At 39.4% G+C, this 15,295-nt stretch overlaps 1 protein-coding gene across 2 annotated transcripts in view; it reads left to right on the top strand.

Annotated features, from left to right (window-relative positions):
• Positions 1 to 2,254: 2,254 nt before the first annotated feature.
• Positions 2,255 to 15,295, top strand: part of ube2e3 (ubiquitin-conjugating enzyme E2E 3 (UBC4/5 homolog, yeast)) — a 51,834-nt gene continuing 38,793 nt past the window's right edge. The window contains exons 1-3 of one of the 2 annotated variants that reach the window (XM_065252224.2): positions 2,255 to 3,764; positions 4,746 to 4,952; positions 5,924 to 5,974. In XM_065252224.2, coding sequence (XP_065108296.1) covers positions 4,753 to 4,952; positions 5,924 to 5,974 — 251 coding nt within the window. In that variant the 5' untranslated portion in view covers positions 2,255 to 3,764; positions 4,746 to 4,752. The remainder of the gene's footprint in view (positions 3,765 to 4,745; positions 4,953 to 5,923; positions 5,975 to 15,295) is intronic. The other variant, XM_065252223.2, reaches the window with a different exon arrangement.

Genomic DNA, 15,295 nt, shown 5'->3' with positions numbered 1-15,295 from the left:
CTTGCATTTAAAAGATGTCTAAACACAGTCCAGAAGTCTATGCTAAAACAAGGCAAAAATTATTGAATAGATGTCTAGCCATAGCCCCAAAATAAATTAACCCATTTGCGCCTGATGCTGCATGAAGAAACATTACATCTACCGCCGATTACTTTTATTTCATGTTTCTAAAGTGCTACAGAGGCTTAGATATTACGTTTTTGGTAGACGTTGACAATTCTTAGTATTTTTTCTGAAAACCCTCAGGAGATAATGGTATTTATCCTAGAATAGGCGTTTTAGGAGTAATGGGTTAAATAAACAAATGAAGCCCCTCGTCTTTGCAGACAGCGTTTTACGCTGACTTTAAAAACAACCATGACATTACCAGAAGGCATCATTTAAATACAATGCCTATTGTTAACATTTTTCTTTGTAGTGATCTGTTGTTTCTTAAAGGGTGACATTTCATGAAAATCTGATTTTTCTATGTTTAAGTGCTATAATTGGGTCCCCAGTGCTTCCATCAACCTAGAAAATATGAAAAAGATCAACCCAGTAACTTAGTTTTTGTAAACCATTCTCTGCAAGATTGTGAAAAAATATATGATTAATTGAAATTTGGCTCCCCCTGTGATGTCAGAAGGGGATAATACCGCCCCCTTAATTTGCACTATCCAATCACGGCACTGCCATTTAGTGCATAAATCAGCTAATTTGCATGTTAAAGGACACACCCAAAACAGCACATTTTTGCTCACACCTACAAAGTGGCAATTTTACCATGCTATAATAAATTATCTGTGGGGTATTTTAAGCTAAAACCAAAGATTTAGATTTATTTTACATCTAAAAAAAGTCTTGTGAAATGTCCCCTTTTTTAAGATCAACATTTTTGTCATCACAAGCCAGCTAAAGCTTTTTATCTCTCCCCCTACATTTGATTCATATCATGGCTTTTGTATTTGAGCTGTATGTCATATTTTTGACATCTTGTGGTAAGCACAAACCCACGGCGTTCTGTTTTCTTTTTGTTCCCCTGCTGTCAATGCGCTGTCACACACGATAAGCGCAAGGTGCAAGACACCCGTGCGTCGAAGAAAACTAATACAACCTCCTAAACCTGGCCTGCTCCCATCTCACCTGGAGATTAGCACTCTGAATGTGCAAAGTGACGGCACTGTCGCAAAGGGGAAAGAGTGTTGCTCTCAAACACACTGCTCTAGTTTGCTGAAGCGTGGAACATTTGGTTAAAAAGTGCTCTTTAATCTAACATTTCAAAGCAGGTGAAGGTGAAACGAGTGAGTTGTACAAATGACAGAATGACCTGAGGATTAACATCTCACTTCAGCAGCAAAGAATACAGTTTGACAGGTCTCATATAGAGATGGGCTCCATGAGTCTGTGTAAGTGGATGTGGTCTTAAACCGTAATTGGACACTTAAGCCATACTTGAAGAGGTATGAATATTACTTTTTATGGTTTTCTTTTGTTAAAATGTTCTTCAATTACATGAACTTGATTAAATTTGAATTTTTTATTAGTGAATGCAATTGGTGTGGCTTACGTGTCCAATGCATCAGCCATCCAAGTGCATTTTGAGATTACTGTATCTGCATTGTTGTATAAATTTGCTTGCTTGGCCATTTAACAGAAGTGATTTCTGCAACATTCTGCAACATGTAAAATAAGCATGCACTTCAGGAATATTGTGCACGTCTCATGTGCCATCGTTATACTGTATCATATATCAGCTTTGTAGCAGCCACCCTGCTGTCTACATACTTGCATCAGCCCCATGCTACTAAAAAACACATATCTGTCAATGACAAATTTGCTTATTTCTGATATGCATTATTGCAGACCTTACTGGTAAACATGAATGTCATTACTAAGCGTATTCAGAGGAACTTATGTTACTTTTAATTAATTAACTAAAACAAATCTACAGATACAGAAGTGTGGGTGATCACAGATCAATATTTTAGTATTACAGAAAGATACAAAACTATTATTTTATGTACATTTAAGTTCAAAGTAAAATGCAAATGAATAAAAGAAAAAAAGACTGTGATTAGCTAATGAAAGCCAAATGGTGCATTAAGAGACACCTGAGTGGAACGACAATACAGAAATATAAATGCAAACTCAGAGCTATTTTTAAACGTTGTCAAAGGAAGAATGACTAACAATCCAGTAAGTGAAAGAAGTGAGCAATGTTTTTATCTTGACAGATCATTCATTACATCACATAAAGACAGACCTGATTTACTACAGGGGAACAGCTACTATACAGCATGAATAAAGCATGAATGAGCTTTCAAAAACTTGAACTTTAACTTGTCCTTGAATCGGCTATGTATAGTGTATTGCCTATAAAAACGTCCAAAGAATGCACTACAAAACATCTATATTATTATAAACAAAAGAGAAGTTCATTAGAAGTGCATTAAATACTATAAAGCCGTACGTTTACTTTGATGCATTCAAACCCTGCATGCATACTATATATCAGTCTATACTATATCCACTACCATCTATATTAAAGTAATACAGCATATAATACATAGAGAATCAGTTCAGCTATCATTATATGGCAATGTACAGACCTATGACAAAAGAAATGTCATGCAGTGTATCCTTTTAAGAAATATAGACTAATGCCGATATAAATGTCATATAGCAAGTACTGTAAAGTGCATAGTGGTAGAGCAATGCATTAGCAGTGCAAAATGTCAAGGATTCGAACCCAGGGAACACACATCCTGATAAAAATAATACCTTGAGTCACTTTGGATAAATGTAAATGTAAATATTTAAATCTTATATAAAAACAGAACTACGATCCCATGTTACAGTGGGTAGAGCATTGCATTCGCAATGCTAAGGTCATGGGTTCGATCCCAGGGATAAAAGCACTAGGCGTCTGCCAATAAATGTAATAATAATGTAACCTTAGAGACCACTGCCTATGTAAATGTCAAACAGCAATAGAAAAGTCATGCAGTGTATAGAGATATTTAGACTACTGTGCATATAAATGTCAAAGCATGTACTGTAAAAAAGTAAAGCATAGCCAACACTACAAAACAATACAGATCAATGACAACAGAGATGTCAGGCAATATATACTATATAAAGAAGTTTACTGTAGGCCACTTTATATATAACTGTCACACCGTATATACTGCAAATAAGTGTATGACATTGCAGTCAATCTTTATAGCCATCACTAATAACCAATGACAATAGTAAGGTCATAGAGCAATGCACTGTTGTACATGGACTCCCACCTGCACTGGAATTCCAGTCAAACTTCTCACCCACACTCAAAGTTTCCAATAGCTGATGGCTTTCACCATGGAGCCTTCACCAACAACATCTCCAAACATCTTTTTTAAAGCACACGTGATCAAAAGGAAACTCCCATCCATGATATTCTCCAAGCCATTACATCCAGAAATCCTGAATTAATGGTATTTGAAATGTTGCCTTGGACAATCCAATGCGGTGGACAGCAGAAGACAGAGAACTTTCCCAAATGCCCGTACCCCGAGATCCTCTCGCGTACTCGCAGTACAGCGCCACCTGTCGGTTCCGACCCAAAGCGCAGCGCCTCCTCTCCTTCCTACTCTCCAATGTTCATAGCTCGGCCGGAGACCGTCGTCTTCCCGGCTCCATTTCAACTGGATTTTTAACACTCCCAACCGACCCAGATCAGGACAGGACCGCGTCTAAGGTAAAGAAGAACATCTAAGGGTCTCGTAGAGTCCGGATTATACGGGGTAACGTCGTCTTTTCGTGCTGTTTTTCTTGTGTGTCGTTGAGAAGAAGGGAGCTCGAAACTGACTTCACGCATCAGTTGGTACACCATGCTGATACTGGAGTGCCATAACAAACCTCTCCGCTCTTACAAAGGATTTGCAAAGATCCGATCGGAACCGGCGTGCGCCGAACGACTCGATGATCTTTCCTCGCGATCCGGTCGTGATATTGTCCTAAAGTGAAGGAGGGGGGTGGACACGAAATGTTTTATTTAGCCTCGCTGGCGAGCCCCCCTCGCTGCGAATAGGTGCGATTATCGCTCTCCTTCTTCTCGCCCCGTAGATTGTGGTTGTTTTTGTCGTTTGCTCTCGAAAGCTCAACCGCAGACAGTCACTTGCACCTATTGGGCAGATGGGAGGAAAAACTCGAGACGATTTTCGCGGAGGAGGGTTTTGTGTACGCGCGACGGTATCGTTCAGCGCGAAACTGCTATAATGTATCGGCGATCCGCGCGAAACGTCATAATGCTTGCAACAATGTTACGGCTCGCGGTATTTACAAATTTTATCTGCTCGGCGCACTACTAATGGGTGAAGTTGGCGTGTGTGTGTGTATGTGTGTGTGTGTGCTGCAAGGCTCGTCGTCGTGTAAAAACGTGGACGTTTGTCCTTCAGAATGACAACAGTTTGATGTAATCGTATCGCATCATCTCCAGTCGTGGGTGTTTTCTTGGGGTTTGTTTGTTTGTATGCAGATAGCCCACACGAAGTTTCCGTGGCACATATGTCATCTTGTTTGCTCACCCTCTTGGCATGCTCATCAAATATGACTCGGTTCTGTTTGTGTTCAGGAATTCAAGGGTTAGGGTTGCAGGGTTGAGGTTAGGGTTTCCACCGAGCAAATGTGTGATTTGCTTAAACCCCCAGAGACTTTTTATACATGCGCACAGTGCTGTGATCTCAGTGGTTTAGAACTTGTTGTTGTTGTTGTCCTTCACAAAGGTGGAAAATGTCCAGTGAAAGGCAACGGTCAGATGATGAAAGTCCCAGCACCAGCAGTGGTAGTTCTGATGCAGATCAGAGAGACCCTCCGGTGCCAGAACCAGAGGAACAAGAGGAGAGAAAACAGCCCACGCCTCCACAACAGCAGAAGAAATCCACCAAACTGTCCAGCAAAACAACCGCCAAATTATCCTCCAGTGCAAAGAGGTAAATGTGATCAAAAGCTCTTTTGTACGTGGTTTACTTTTTCAAAGAGTCATTTGGTATTAATGAACCAGAAACATTTGTACACATTTCTTTTTTTTGTATGAATGCTTTTGAACATAAATAGTTTTGACAGTTTTGTGGCATCTGTATTATGAATAGATCATTGACAGCACGGACAGAGAAACTTTATAATGCATGATCAATTTGTTTCAAATAAAGCACTCAGTTTGTATTTAGCAAGTTCTTTTGGGATTCGGAGGCGGGGGGGGGGGGGGGCTTTTTCAGAACTTCCATATAAAGTTATTATAAGGAACAAGAGAAGTGAAAACGAGATACGGCTGATCCGTCCGTATTACAGTTCCCATTTTTACCAGGTTAGCTTTTCTTTCTTACACGGACAGCGATTCAAAACACATACACGTGCACAAACCGATCAGTCAATATCACGTTAACAACTAAATGTGGGTTGAATTGACAGATAAAAAAACACTTTAAGAAAATGTCAAAAATCCTGCCCTTGCTCCCTTGATAATGCTTTTGTAACAGCACCCGAGCTGTGCTTTAAAGCTCTTGTCAAATATGCCCAAGCACACCCCCTCCCTTTACCTCATTTACATATAAGCTTTAAAAGAAAATCTTTTGTGCTTAAAGTGACTTAAAGCAGCCGATGTGGGGCAGGTTGGGAGCTAAGGGGAGCTAGCTTTGAGCTGTGGGGGAGATCAGCGGATTGCGATGGACAGAGTGGCAGAAACATGCCTGGTAAAGTTTTCCTGTTATGGGATTCGGGTTATGCCTCGGAGAACAAAGAGGAAGCAGCCATGTTAGCTGTGCTGAAGGCAGAGCCAGCCGTGCAGTAAACGCAGCTGAGGTAGAGGGCAGTGTAATTCCCCGGCTGCATGCAATTCTCACAGCTTTCTCTCTTTTTCTCTCCCCCTCTCCGTGTCTCTCTCCTCCTCGCTTGTCTCTCACAGAATCCAGAAAGAGCTCGCAGAAATCACTCTGGATCCGCCGCCCAACTGCAGGTATGTTTAATGCATGCTTCAGCATTCTGTATAATGGTTGTTTGAAAACGGATCGCTGTGGAAAATATTGTAGCACCAACTGTTGGAGTGTTATAAACTCGACAATCTAAGCTGATCTCCTCGGGATGGCTTCAAAGAGTTAGGAAGGACAGCGTTTTTTTTTTTCTCCAGAGGCATTCTTGTTATTGATGTTCCTGTGGTCTAGGCGCTGTTATGTTTTTAATAATACGGCAGATGCTGCTCCTAAGCATATGGCTTTGATTTCTCATCCTCAAGCTGAACTTACTGCTGAACCCCCATCTGTTTTAATGAGCTGACCTAGAGATGCCAGAGAACAAGATGAGGGAGCTTTTAAAATTCCCACTGTAGCTCATGTGTGTGCAATTTTTTTCAAGACTGGAGGTTTGTATTGTTTCTGGGTATTTATAAAGTTGATTCGGTGAATTGGTCTTGTCGGTTGTGTTCACAACAAACCTGAAGTGTTTATATTGGGTATCCGTGGTATTGACAGTGTTCAGATTCTTGACATAGATTTTCTTTTGTTTTATCTAGATGTTATTTCATACAGGGATTAATCTACAATACCTGTTAAGAACATGTTTTGCTCTTAAATAAGAAATGCAAATATATTTTGCATAATGAAATGGTAAAATATTTATGGTCTATAATCGTATTTTCTGTACTAAAACATACAGTGAGAAAGGATCAGTAGGGGAGAGTGGGGCACAATCTAATGCTTTTTGGTTTTGGCTCAATCATTCAAAAGATATTTGAGTTTGATTATTTATATTTTTACACAAGCAACACACACATCTCTGTTACAAATGAACATTCGAAGTTTGTTTCTAGTACTTACCATTCTTGGACAATTACACCAAATGTGTCAGAAGTGCAAACGTTACAACTTACCCCATAGGTGGGGTTAATTGTAACAGGCAGGGGGTTAATTGTAACACATAAATATGTGAGAAAAAGCAGCAGAATTATGACAAAACATTTTTTAACCAGTCAGATAATAATAAATAACTAAAATAAATTGGACACACGATTTTTTAAAAAGACAGGCACATTTATTTTGTTGGCAGCCAGCAATCATTCGTGTGTAGCCTATTTAAAACAACGGCAAGAATTATGCTAGCGTTAGCGGTTTTCAGATCGTATGTGCTAAGGGGTTAGTTGTAACACAGCATTACAATTAACCCCGTTGGGTCAAAATATTTTCAAGCCCACCAAAAAAGTTGCTATGAGCTGGAGACATATTTCAAAACGATGCTATGTTTTAGTCAACAAGACACTGATTAATATGACATAGCATTGGATTTGGTATCTTACAAACCCAACTTAGAAACCGAAAAAAAAACATATGATGAAAACAATTACTTACATGCCACCAATAACTCTCTGGAAAAACATTATACATTTCCAATAATTTGCGGGAGATCGTTTTTTTGGCAGAGTAAAAAAAAAACCCGGAAAAACAAAATGCTCAACCTTGTGCAACAATGTAAACAGTCTGTGTTACAACTAACCCAGCGCACCCCTATTTAACATAACGGGAATTACAACAACAAAATTAACTACAATCCCTTTGTATAAATTTTTTTATTTTTAGAAAAATGTGTTTAACCGGCACAATGTAAAAGAATCTGCTTTTTTTTCTCTATGCAAATGCATTTTTTATTATTTGCTTTTGATGTGATCTGAATTCAGTTCGGTGAGGTTTCATGATTCACTTTGATCGTGGTTTGAGGTGGTATAAAAGCATTAGGTTGCATTTATTGGTATAATTTTTCTTTCATATGAGGTTTCAGTAACTGGAGGACAAAAGAAAAATCTAATCCCTCCAAATAATCTTATACGCGCTATGCAACAAATGCTTTTGGCCTTTGTGAACTTAAAATTGAGTGTTACAGCGTCTCAGTTGCCCAACATCAGATAAAGCCGAATACAAGTCCAATGTCCAAAAGCAGGCGTTGAATACACCACATTCATTTGATCCATGTAAATTTATAAAGACCTCTAACAGCTGATCCCAGCTCAGCTGACAGCTCATGCACCAGTGACACTACATTTACATAGGCACACACACACAAATTGGCCCTTTACAAGATCACTCAGTTTCATTGAATCCCAGAGGGAGATTTGAAGGGTACGAGACGTTTAAGTAGAGATGATCAGAAATGAAAATACCAGGCTGTATTGAGACCCCGTGCGCTTCTGCCAGCCGCGAAATCAGCGCTTTAAGCCGTGAGCCAAAGATGCTGATAATGGTAATCGACAATGCAGGGATTTTGTGGCTTTCATAGCGTGATGTGTGCAGCCACACAGTTCAGCAGGCTGAGATGTTTATCCCATAACGTTCATCATTAGCTCTCTGACTGGTTCTTTTCTCCGAGAGTATTTCCCTTGAGCACGGTTTACCTGGAGACAGACTGACATATTAAACTGATTTGTTGGTAATGCATCAAATGCATTGTATTTGTGGGAATGCATATCACTTCTAGTCCTTGTATGGGTGAGGATGTATTTTGTATGGCATGTCTCGGGATGCTTAATTTAAAAGAATACTTTATTATTCCTAATCCTGTTTATTGCTAATCCATGACTGTATTTCAAAGTCATATACATTTCTCAATTGGTATTGAATTGCAATGCATTTAAATGCATAGCAAGTCACTTTGAGGAAAAGCTTCGCCATAAATGTAGACATATTACATTTGTGTAAGTGACACAGGTTTGCATTTCTCTAAAGAATGCAGTGCATGCAAAATCAAATTGGTCCTTTTATTATAAAGTGAGTAAACATGACACGAGGGTGAGTAAATAATGACAATATTCCTTAGCTCTAGTGTTTCTGTTGGCTTTTCGTCCTCTGAGATTGATGCAGCGGTGGTGTGTAAACCTGACGCGTTTGTCCTCGGTTTCACGCTGCTGTTGTAATAACTGTTTAGGCAGGCGCGGTTGCGCTAACGCATTTGAAACGACGTGTTCCAGCAGGACTAAAGGGAAAAATGGTTATGTTGATTCATTTATCCGGGGAAACGTTCAAAGTGCTTCGGCTCTCAGGTGCCGTCCGACCCTCTGCGCTTTCTCTGAAATTTCTGTCTGGCCACTTACCATGTCACTGTGATTTACAACCAAATTCCTCTCAAGAAGCAGATTTTCAACAGCGATGCGGAGAGAGTTTTTAAGCAATCTATTAAAATTCATGCTGTGGAGCGAAAGGCCGACTTCGCCCGGCACAAATTTGCATGTCTTCATAAAAATAAACAGTAAAACTTAAATTGGCTCTAAAGATGAATGATGAGCAGCAGTTGAAGCCTTGCGTCCATGCTGAACAGGCAGAAAGGGGAAGCGTTAGGCAAAAAGAAAGCAAAAATGATCCACCGGTGTAGTTCCTGCTTATGGGTAGAAATTTGATTACATAAACAACGACCACTGTGTAACTTCAACCTTTGTTTACTGTTTAAATCGCCACATTTGTGTGCGCATCGAAACGTGTTGTAAATAATCGCCCAAAGGCTCCTAATAACCTGAATGTGTTTGTGTGAGGAAGTGAGAGGTTTTGACATGAGTGTGCTCTGTTTAACTCGGTTGATTCCTGGTGTGTGTGCGTGTCGGGACTGGTTGACGTGGCTAGGCAAAATGTAGTTAAAATAATTGAAGCAGATTTTTATTATCATACGAGCCCCAGAAAGATTTGTTTTGAGAGTTGTCATTTAAATGTCTCGGTAAATCAAAGCATAGTAGTAAACAAATAGAGAGGTCCAGTATAAAGCTGAATTTATATTTCTGTGTAGGACCTATGCTGTAGCCTACGCATAGAAGCACACCCTACGCCGTACTCTGACTCACACCTCCCCCAAAATGTAACTACAACATTATTTTGTGCCATCGTAGTAGTGTATTAGCCGCAAGGCACAACAGCTGCGTGTTAGATGCTGTGTAACCGCCACTTTTGCATTTGTCCACTCGTTTGTCCAGCACTTTGCAGTTAGGGCGGCCCGCCTAAGCTGGGAAACCCAACTGCCTTAACTAGGTCGCCAAAAAAGCATCACAAGCGGGCACGCTTCACACGACTGAAATGAAAGATGTGGTTCGTCACTGTCTGGAGGATAACTAGCCAGTTGATAAAACATCTTGGAGAATAGCGTGGACGCGCTTCACACCGCGACCATGCACGCGCGCTAAATGACCGAAATGGTCCGTAACTGTCTGGAGGATAGCAGTTGATAAATCGCGTGTTCGTGAGAACTGTAGGTGGACTTATGTTTTGGGTTTATTTAAGCCTGTTATTGTATTAGTCTATATTGCGAATTTAAAGAAAGTTAGCTGGTGATTTTGTTATTTGAGCAACCTGTTAGGTAGGTTGCACGTGCCTGTTGATTTGATATAATTGTTGAGCGCTCTTGCTCACTTTATTTATACAGTAGTTACACTCCATTAAGATAATGTAATTAATAGTGGAAAATAATCAGTTTTCACAATCTTTGTGCTATCGATCATCGTTCGGCAGACTTTCTACAACATCTGCTTCAGTTTGTGTTTATTAACCCTTTAGTTTCACTTCATTGCGCAGCTATTCCTGTTAGAGGTATCTGTTAAAAACATTTAATCAATAATCTAGTATGTGTTCATTTTCTGTCATTTAAGTTTTATTTGAGTGTTTTTAATAAAAATAATTTAATTTTCATCATGACGCGTATGCCACACCCATTTGATTGCCACGCCCCCCGGCCTCGCCTTAACTAACCTTAACTAACAAATTTTCTGCGGGAAACCCTGTGTTGCTATATTTTCTACAACCAAAAATGGAGGATAGCGTGGTTATTAATTCACTAAAAGGGTGACGATTAAAATGGAAGCCATTATTTAAATGGAAATTTACACTTATTTCGGAACAAGTACACAACTGCATTAAATAAATCACACTGTGCACATGCTTTTTGGCTATATGTAAAATCTTACATATTGTTGCTTTAAGTGCTGGAATTTTTTAAAAGGCCTGAAGTTGATGTTGGAATTCCTCAGAGGATTGAGATGCCATAATGGCCCTTGTCATCAAAGCTTTCACTTATTTAGGAATTCTGCTTTCATGACCCTCCTTCACGCTGCTCTTGTTGTGGTCCTGTTGTAGGTGTTTGCTTTTACTTGACCCCTCCACAATGACACAGTGTTTTGCTTGTTAAGTATGTCAGCAGCCCTGAATGAAGGTGTTTATAGAGTTGCACTGACGCAACCATCCCGATGTGAATCCATCTGCCCGCTTCAGATAAATTCATCTATTAGCCTGGAAGTGTTGTTTGACTTATATTCTTCATTGATTTTTCACTCTGGCCCCAGCTGTAGATCTTATACTCTGTCTTTTTATCTCGCTCCACCGGATATTGAAACAATAAGAACACATTTTAGGCCTGGACCGAAAATAAGACGGCAAAGTAGAACAGCAAGTCTTTGTCTTTTTTTAACCTCTGTCTGGTATCACAAAACCTTTGTTTATGCTAAAGCTGTGTTCACACAGTCACACATGTTTGGGATTGAAAAACATTAACGAACAGGTGTAAATAGTATTGTTCATACCAGAAGCACCAGAAGCAGAAGTCATTTTATTTCTTTAACTCACAATAGCTTTTGAGTATTGCTGGTAATCATAACGAAATATAACTACAATAAATTTAAAGGTGTGAATTTTTAAAGCGTACAAGTATTTTATCCTTCAATTTTGTGAGTTTAATTTCTTTAGTGATACAGATTCTTTCTCTTGCTACTTATTTCTAGAGCCATCTAACGATTAGTCGCGACTAATCATTTGCAGAATAAAAGTGTTTGTTTACATACCGGGTTTCCCACAGCGCTTTGCAGTTCGGGCGGCCTGCCTAAGCTGGGAAACCCTATCGCCTTAACTAGGTTGTCCAAAAAATATAATTTGCTGCACAAAAGGCCATCAAGTGCATCTCGGAGAATAGCGCCGACGCGCTTTACACCGCGAGCGTGTACGCGCGCCACGTGGCCAAATTGGTCCGTCACGTGTCTGTGAGAACTGTAAGTGGACTTATGTTTTGTGTTTATTTAAGCCTGTTATTTTATTAGTCTATAGTTCTTGCAATTTAAAGTAAGTTAGCTGGTGATTTTGTTGTTTAAGCAACCTGCTAGGTAGGTTGCACGTGCCTGTTGATTTGATATAATTGTTAGGGATGCACCGATACTGGTATCGGGTATCGGCCTCGATACCACATTTTCTAAAGTACTCGTACTCGTTAAAAGTCCCCCGATACCTGGAATCGATACCACGGTCTGAGAAATGTCTATGTTTGAGCGGCATGTAAGGGGTTAATGCCTCTTGTGTTGTCTAAAGAGGCAGAGTTTACAACAAACTGGAAAACTAGTCCTTTGTTTTTTTTTGTTAAATTATATGACTAAAGCTGTTACCTGTAAATTTAAATCATGTTTTTTTTATTAAGTACTCGGTATCGGTATCGGCAAGTACTGAAATGCAAGTACTCGTACTCGAATTCCAAAAAAGTGGTATCGGTGCATCCCTAATAATTGTTGAACGTTCTTGCTCACGTTATTTATGTGCATTGTTTATATGCTACAGTAGTTACACTCGTTTAAGATAATGTAATTAATAGTGGGAAATAATAAGTTTTTACAATCTTAGCGCTATCTTTCATCGTTCGCCAGACGTTTTACAACATCTGCTTCAGTTTGATTTTATTAACCCTTTAGTTTCACTTCATCACGCAGCTATTCTCGTTAGAGGTATCTGTTAAAAACATTAAATTCGTAAATAATCTATTTTGTTTTCATTTTCTGTCATAGTTTTTCAAAATTAAGTTTTTTGAGTGTTTTTAATAAAAATATTTTCATTTTCACAATGACTGATATCCCTTTGATTGCCCAGCCCCCAGTTAATCGAGTACTCGTTTTTCAGACCTATGAATTAATCGAAATGAAAAAAATGACATAAATGTACATCCCTACTAGCTACCATTCCTGTTTGTTATATAGAAAAAGACCAACCAATTAAGTCACATTTCTCTATTGTGTTTAACTAAAAAAAGAAGGTGAGAATTTGCATTTTCGGGTCAGCGTTCCTTTAAATATTTCTTAAACCGCTATGATCTTTAGACAAATGAAGAGGCCCATTAAGGACATGGAGTTCAGGACCTGTTTAGCCTCCACGGTGTAACGCGCTCTCATCATTGTTGTCATTACGGCGGACTGCTGCGGTAACACCCCTTCATTACGGCTAAATAAAGACGCGCAAGGAAAATGAAGGGAAACTGCGAGCGACGCAGGTCCAGAGCCCGCGTGCTGAGATGTGCAGAGTAAATATTTAAAGAGGACTCCTGGCAAGATTGTGTAATTGAGATCTGATGCATACTCATGAATCACAGAAAGCAATCACGTCGGCAATTACGGCCCGGCTTCTCTTTAAGTCTGCGCTGATGGTGCTCTCGCTGCTATTACACACGGGTCAGGCACTCCATGGGCAGTTTGTACACTAAAAATCCCATAAATGTATTCCATGCTCAGCAGCTCTTTGTCTAAATTGAAAGGTAGCCCTTCAGCGACGCCTCATTTTTCTCAGGGGGTCTTCCATTTCTTTTTTCATCTTCCCCCACTCTCTCTCTCTCTCCTCTCCCTTCTCATTGTGACATTGCCGCTCACATTTATTACCGGCTTGTGACAGTGTTTATCATGCCCTGGCTCTGGTCCAGCTGTCAGAATCATTGTGGGTTTTTTTTATTAGTTGTGTCATTTACTGTCCTGCAGACAGCCTTACACCAGTCGCAGGACACATTTCTGACACATTAAACAGAAGACAAAAATGATTATGTATAATAAGTATATAATGGATTTATAGGGTCTTTTATAGATATTAAAGAGAGGATAATTATATTTTATATTTAAGACATCTGTTATGTTTGTCAGTCTCTGTGTTGACTGGTGATTTATGCATTGAGCTACATAGGATACAGGTGTGGTTTTAAAACTCTGTGTTTGATCACAGACTATAATATGAAAATGTCTTTATTCCCCATTCATGTTGATAGGACTTGGTCTGGTATGACTGAAATAGCTGCCTGAAGGTGTTGCAAATATGCCTGACAAGATTTACAGGATCTTTGTTATGGCCTGTGTAAGTTAACTTAGCAAATAGTAGGGCTGTCGCGGTAACCGCAATCAAGTTTTAACCGCTAGGCCTACTAACAAGTCAACCGCATGGATGACAAGCAACTGCGATTTTCATGTTAAATTCATGAAGCTTTGCCTTTCTTGTTTTACACATCATACATGTATAATAAAGGCCAAATTTGTTTTTTGTAAATATATATTAATTTAAGTTGTAATACTAGTAATAACGTGAATGTGTGAAAAGCCTTGAGTGCATGCAAACTGAAACTGTCTGCCTCTAAATGCAATTTTAAAGTTTAAAATTACTTTAACTGATCAACACAATAACATTGCAATAATAAAACTGATTGCTTAGCCACAATTAAACCTATAAATAAAAACCTTTAATTGTTTTATTTTTGTGTATCGCACCGCGCATTAGCGGGTTGCAGCCAAAGTAATGCTGGTGGCTTTATTGTTAACTAATGGAACACTTATGCTACGTACACACCAAACGCGGGGCATCGTGTTACCTGCGTGATTTAACTTTGTGTCATGCGAATTTTTCGCTCGAGTTGAATATTTTCAACTTGGGCAAAGACGCGTTTGAGGCGAATAACGCGTATTTTTGCGGCAAACGCGCCGCCCATATCCGTCATTTGCATCGCCCCACGCAAGGACGCGTCTGATCGCATCTTTGCATTGACTTTGTATGTAATCTACTCGCGCAAATCGTTGAACCCTCGTCTTGTGTGAACCCACAGTTAAAGGAGGGGTGCATGATTTTTGAAAAAACTCTTTTGAAAAAGGGTTCAGAGTCAGAGTATCAAAACACACTTGTAGCCAATCAGCAGCAAGGGGCGTGTCTACTAACTAGGGCTGGGTATCGATTCAGATGTTCCAGATTGATTCAATTTCGATTCACAAGCTATCAAATCGATTCGATTCAATTTTTGATTGAACACTTACTTTTTATGTTAAGGTGGCATCAACGTCGATGAAGCACCTAAAACCGTCATTTTAAGCACTGAATGAAAGAATGACAGGCTCATTGGTAACATCGCGCAAGGCAAAAAAGAGGGTGACATCTAGGGAAGAAGACTAGTAATTTGATTAACGTTAATCTTACGTTCATTGTTTGCAGGAAAACATATGAAAAAAAAATTATTCTGCTCTTTGAGAATCGATTCTGAATCGACC

Source organism: Paramisgurnus dabryanus, chromosome 15, assembly GCF_030506205.2.
Source record: "Paramisgurnus dabryanus chromosome 15, PD_genome_1.1, whole genome shotgun sequence".
NCBI lineage: Eukaryota > Metazoa > Chordata > Actinopteri > Cypriniformes > Cobitidae > Paramisgurnus > Paramisgurnus dabryanus.
The sequence above is the reverse complement of the archived record's forward strand: the minus strand, read 5'-3'. Positions and strand labels throughout refer to the sequence as shown.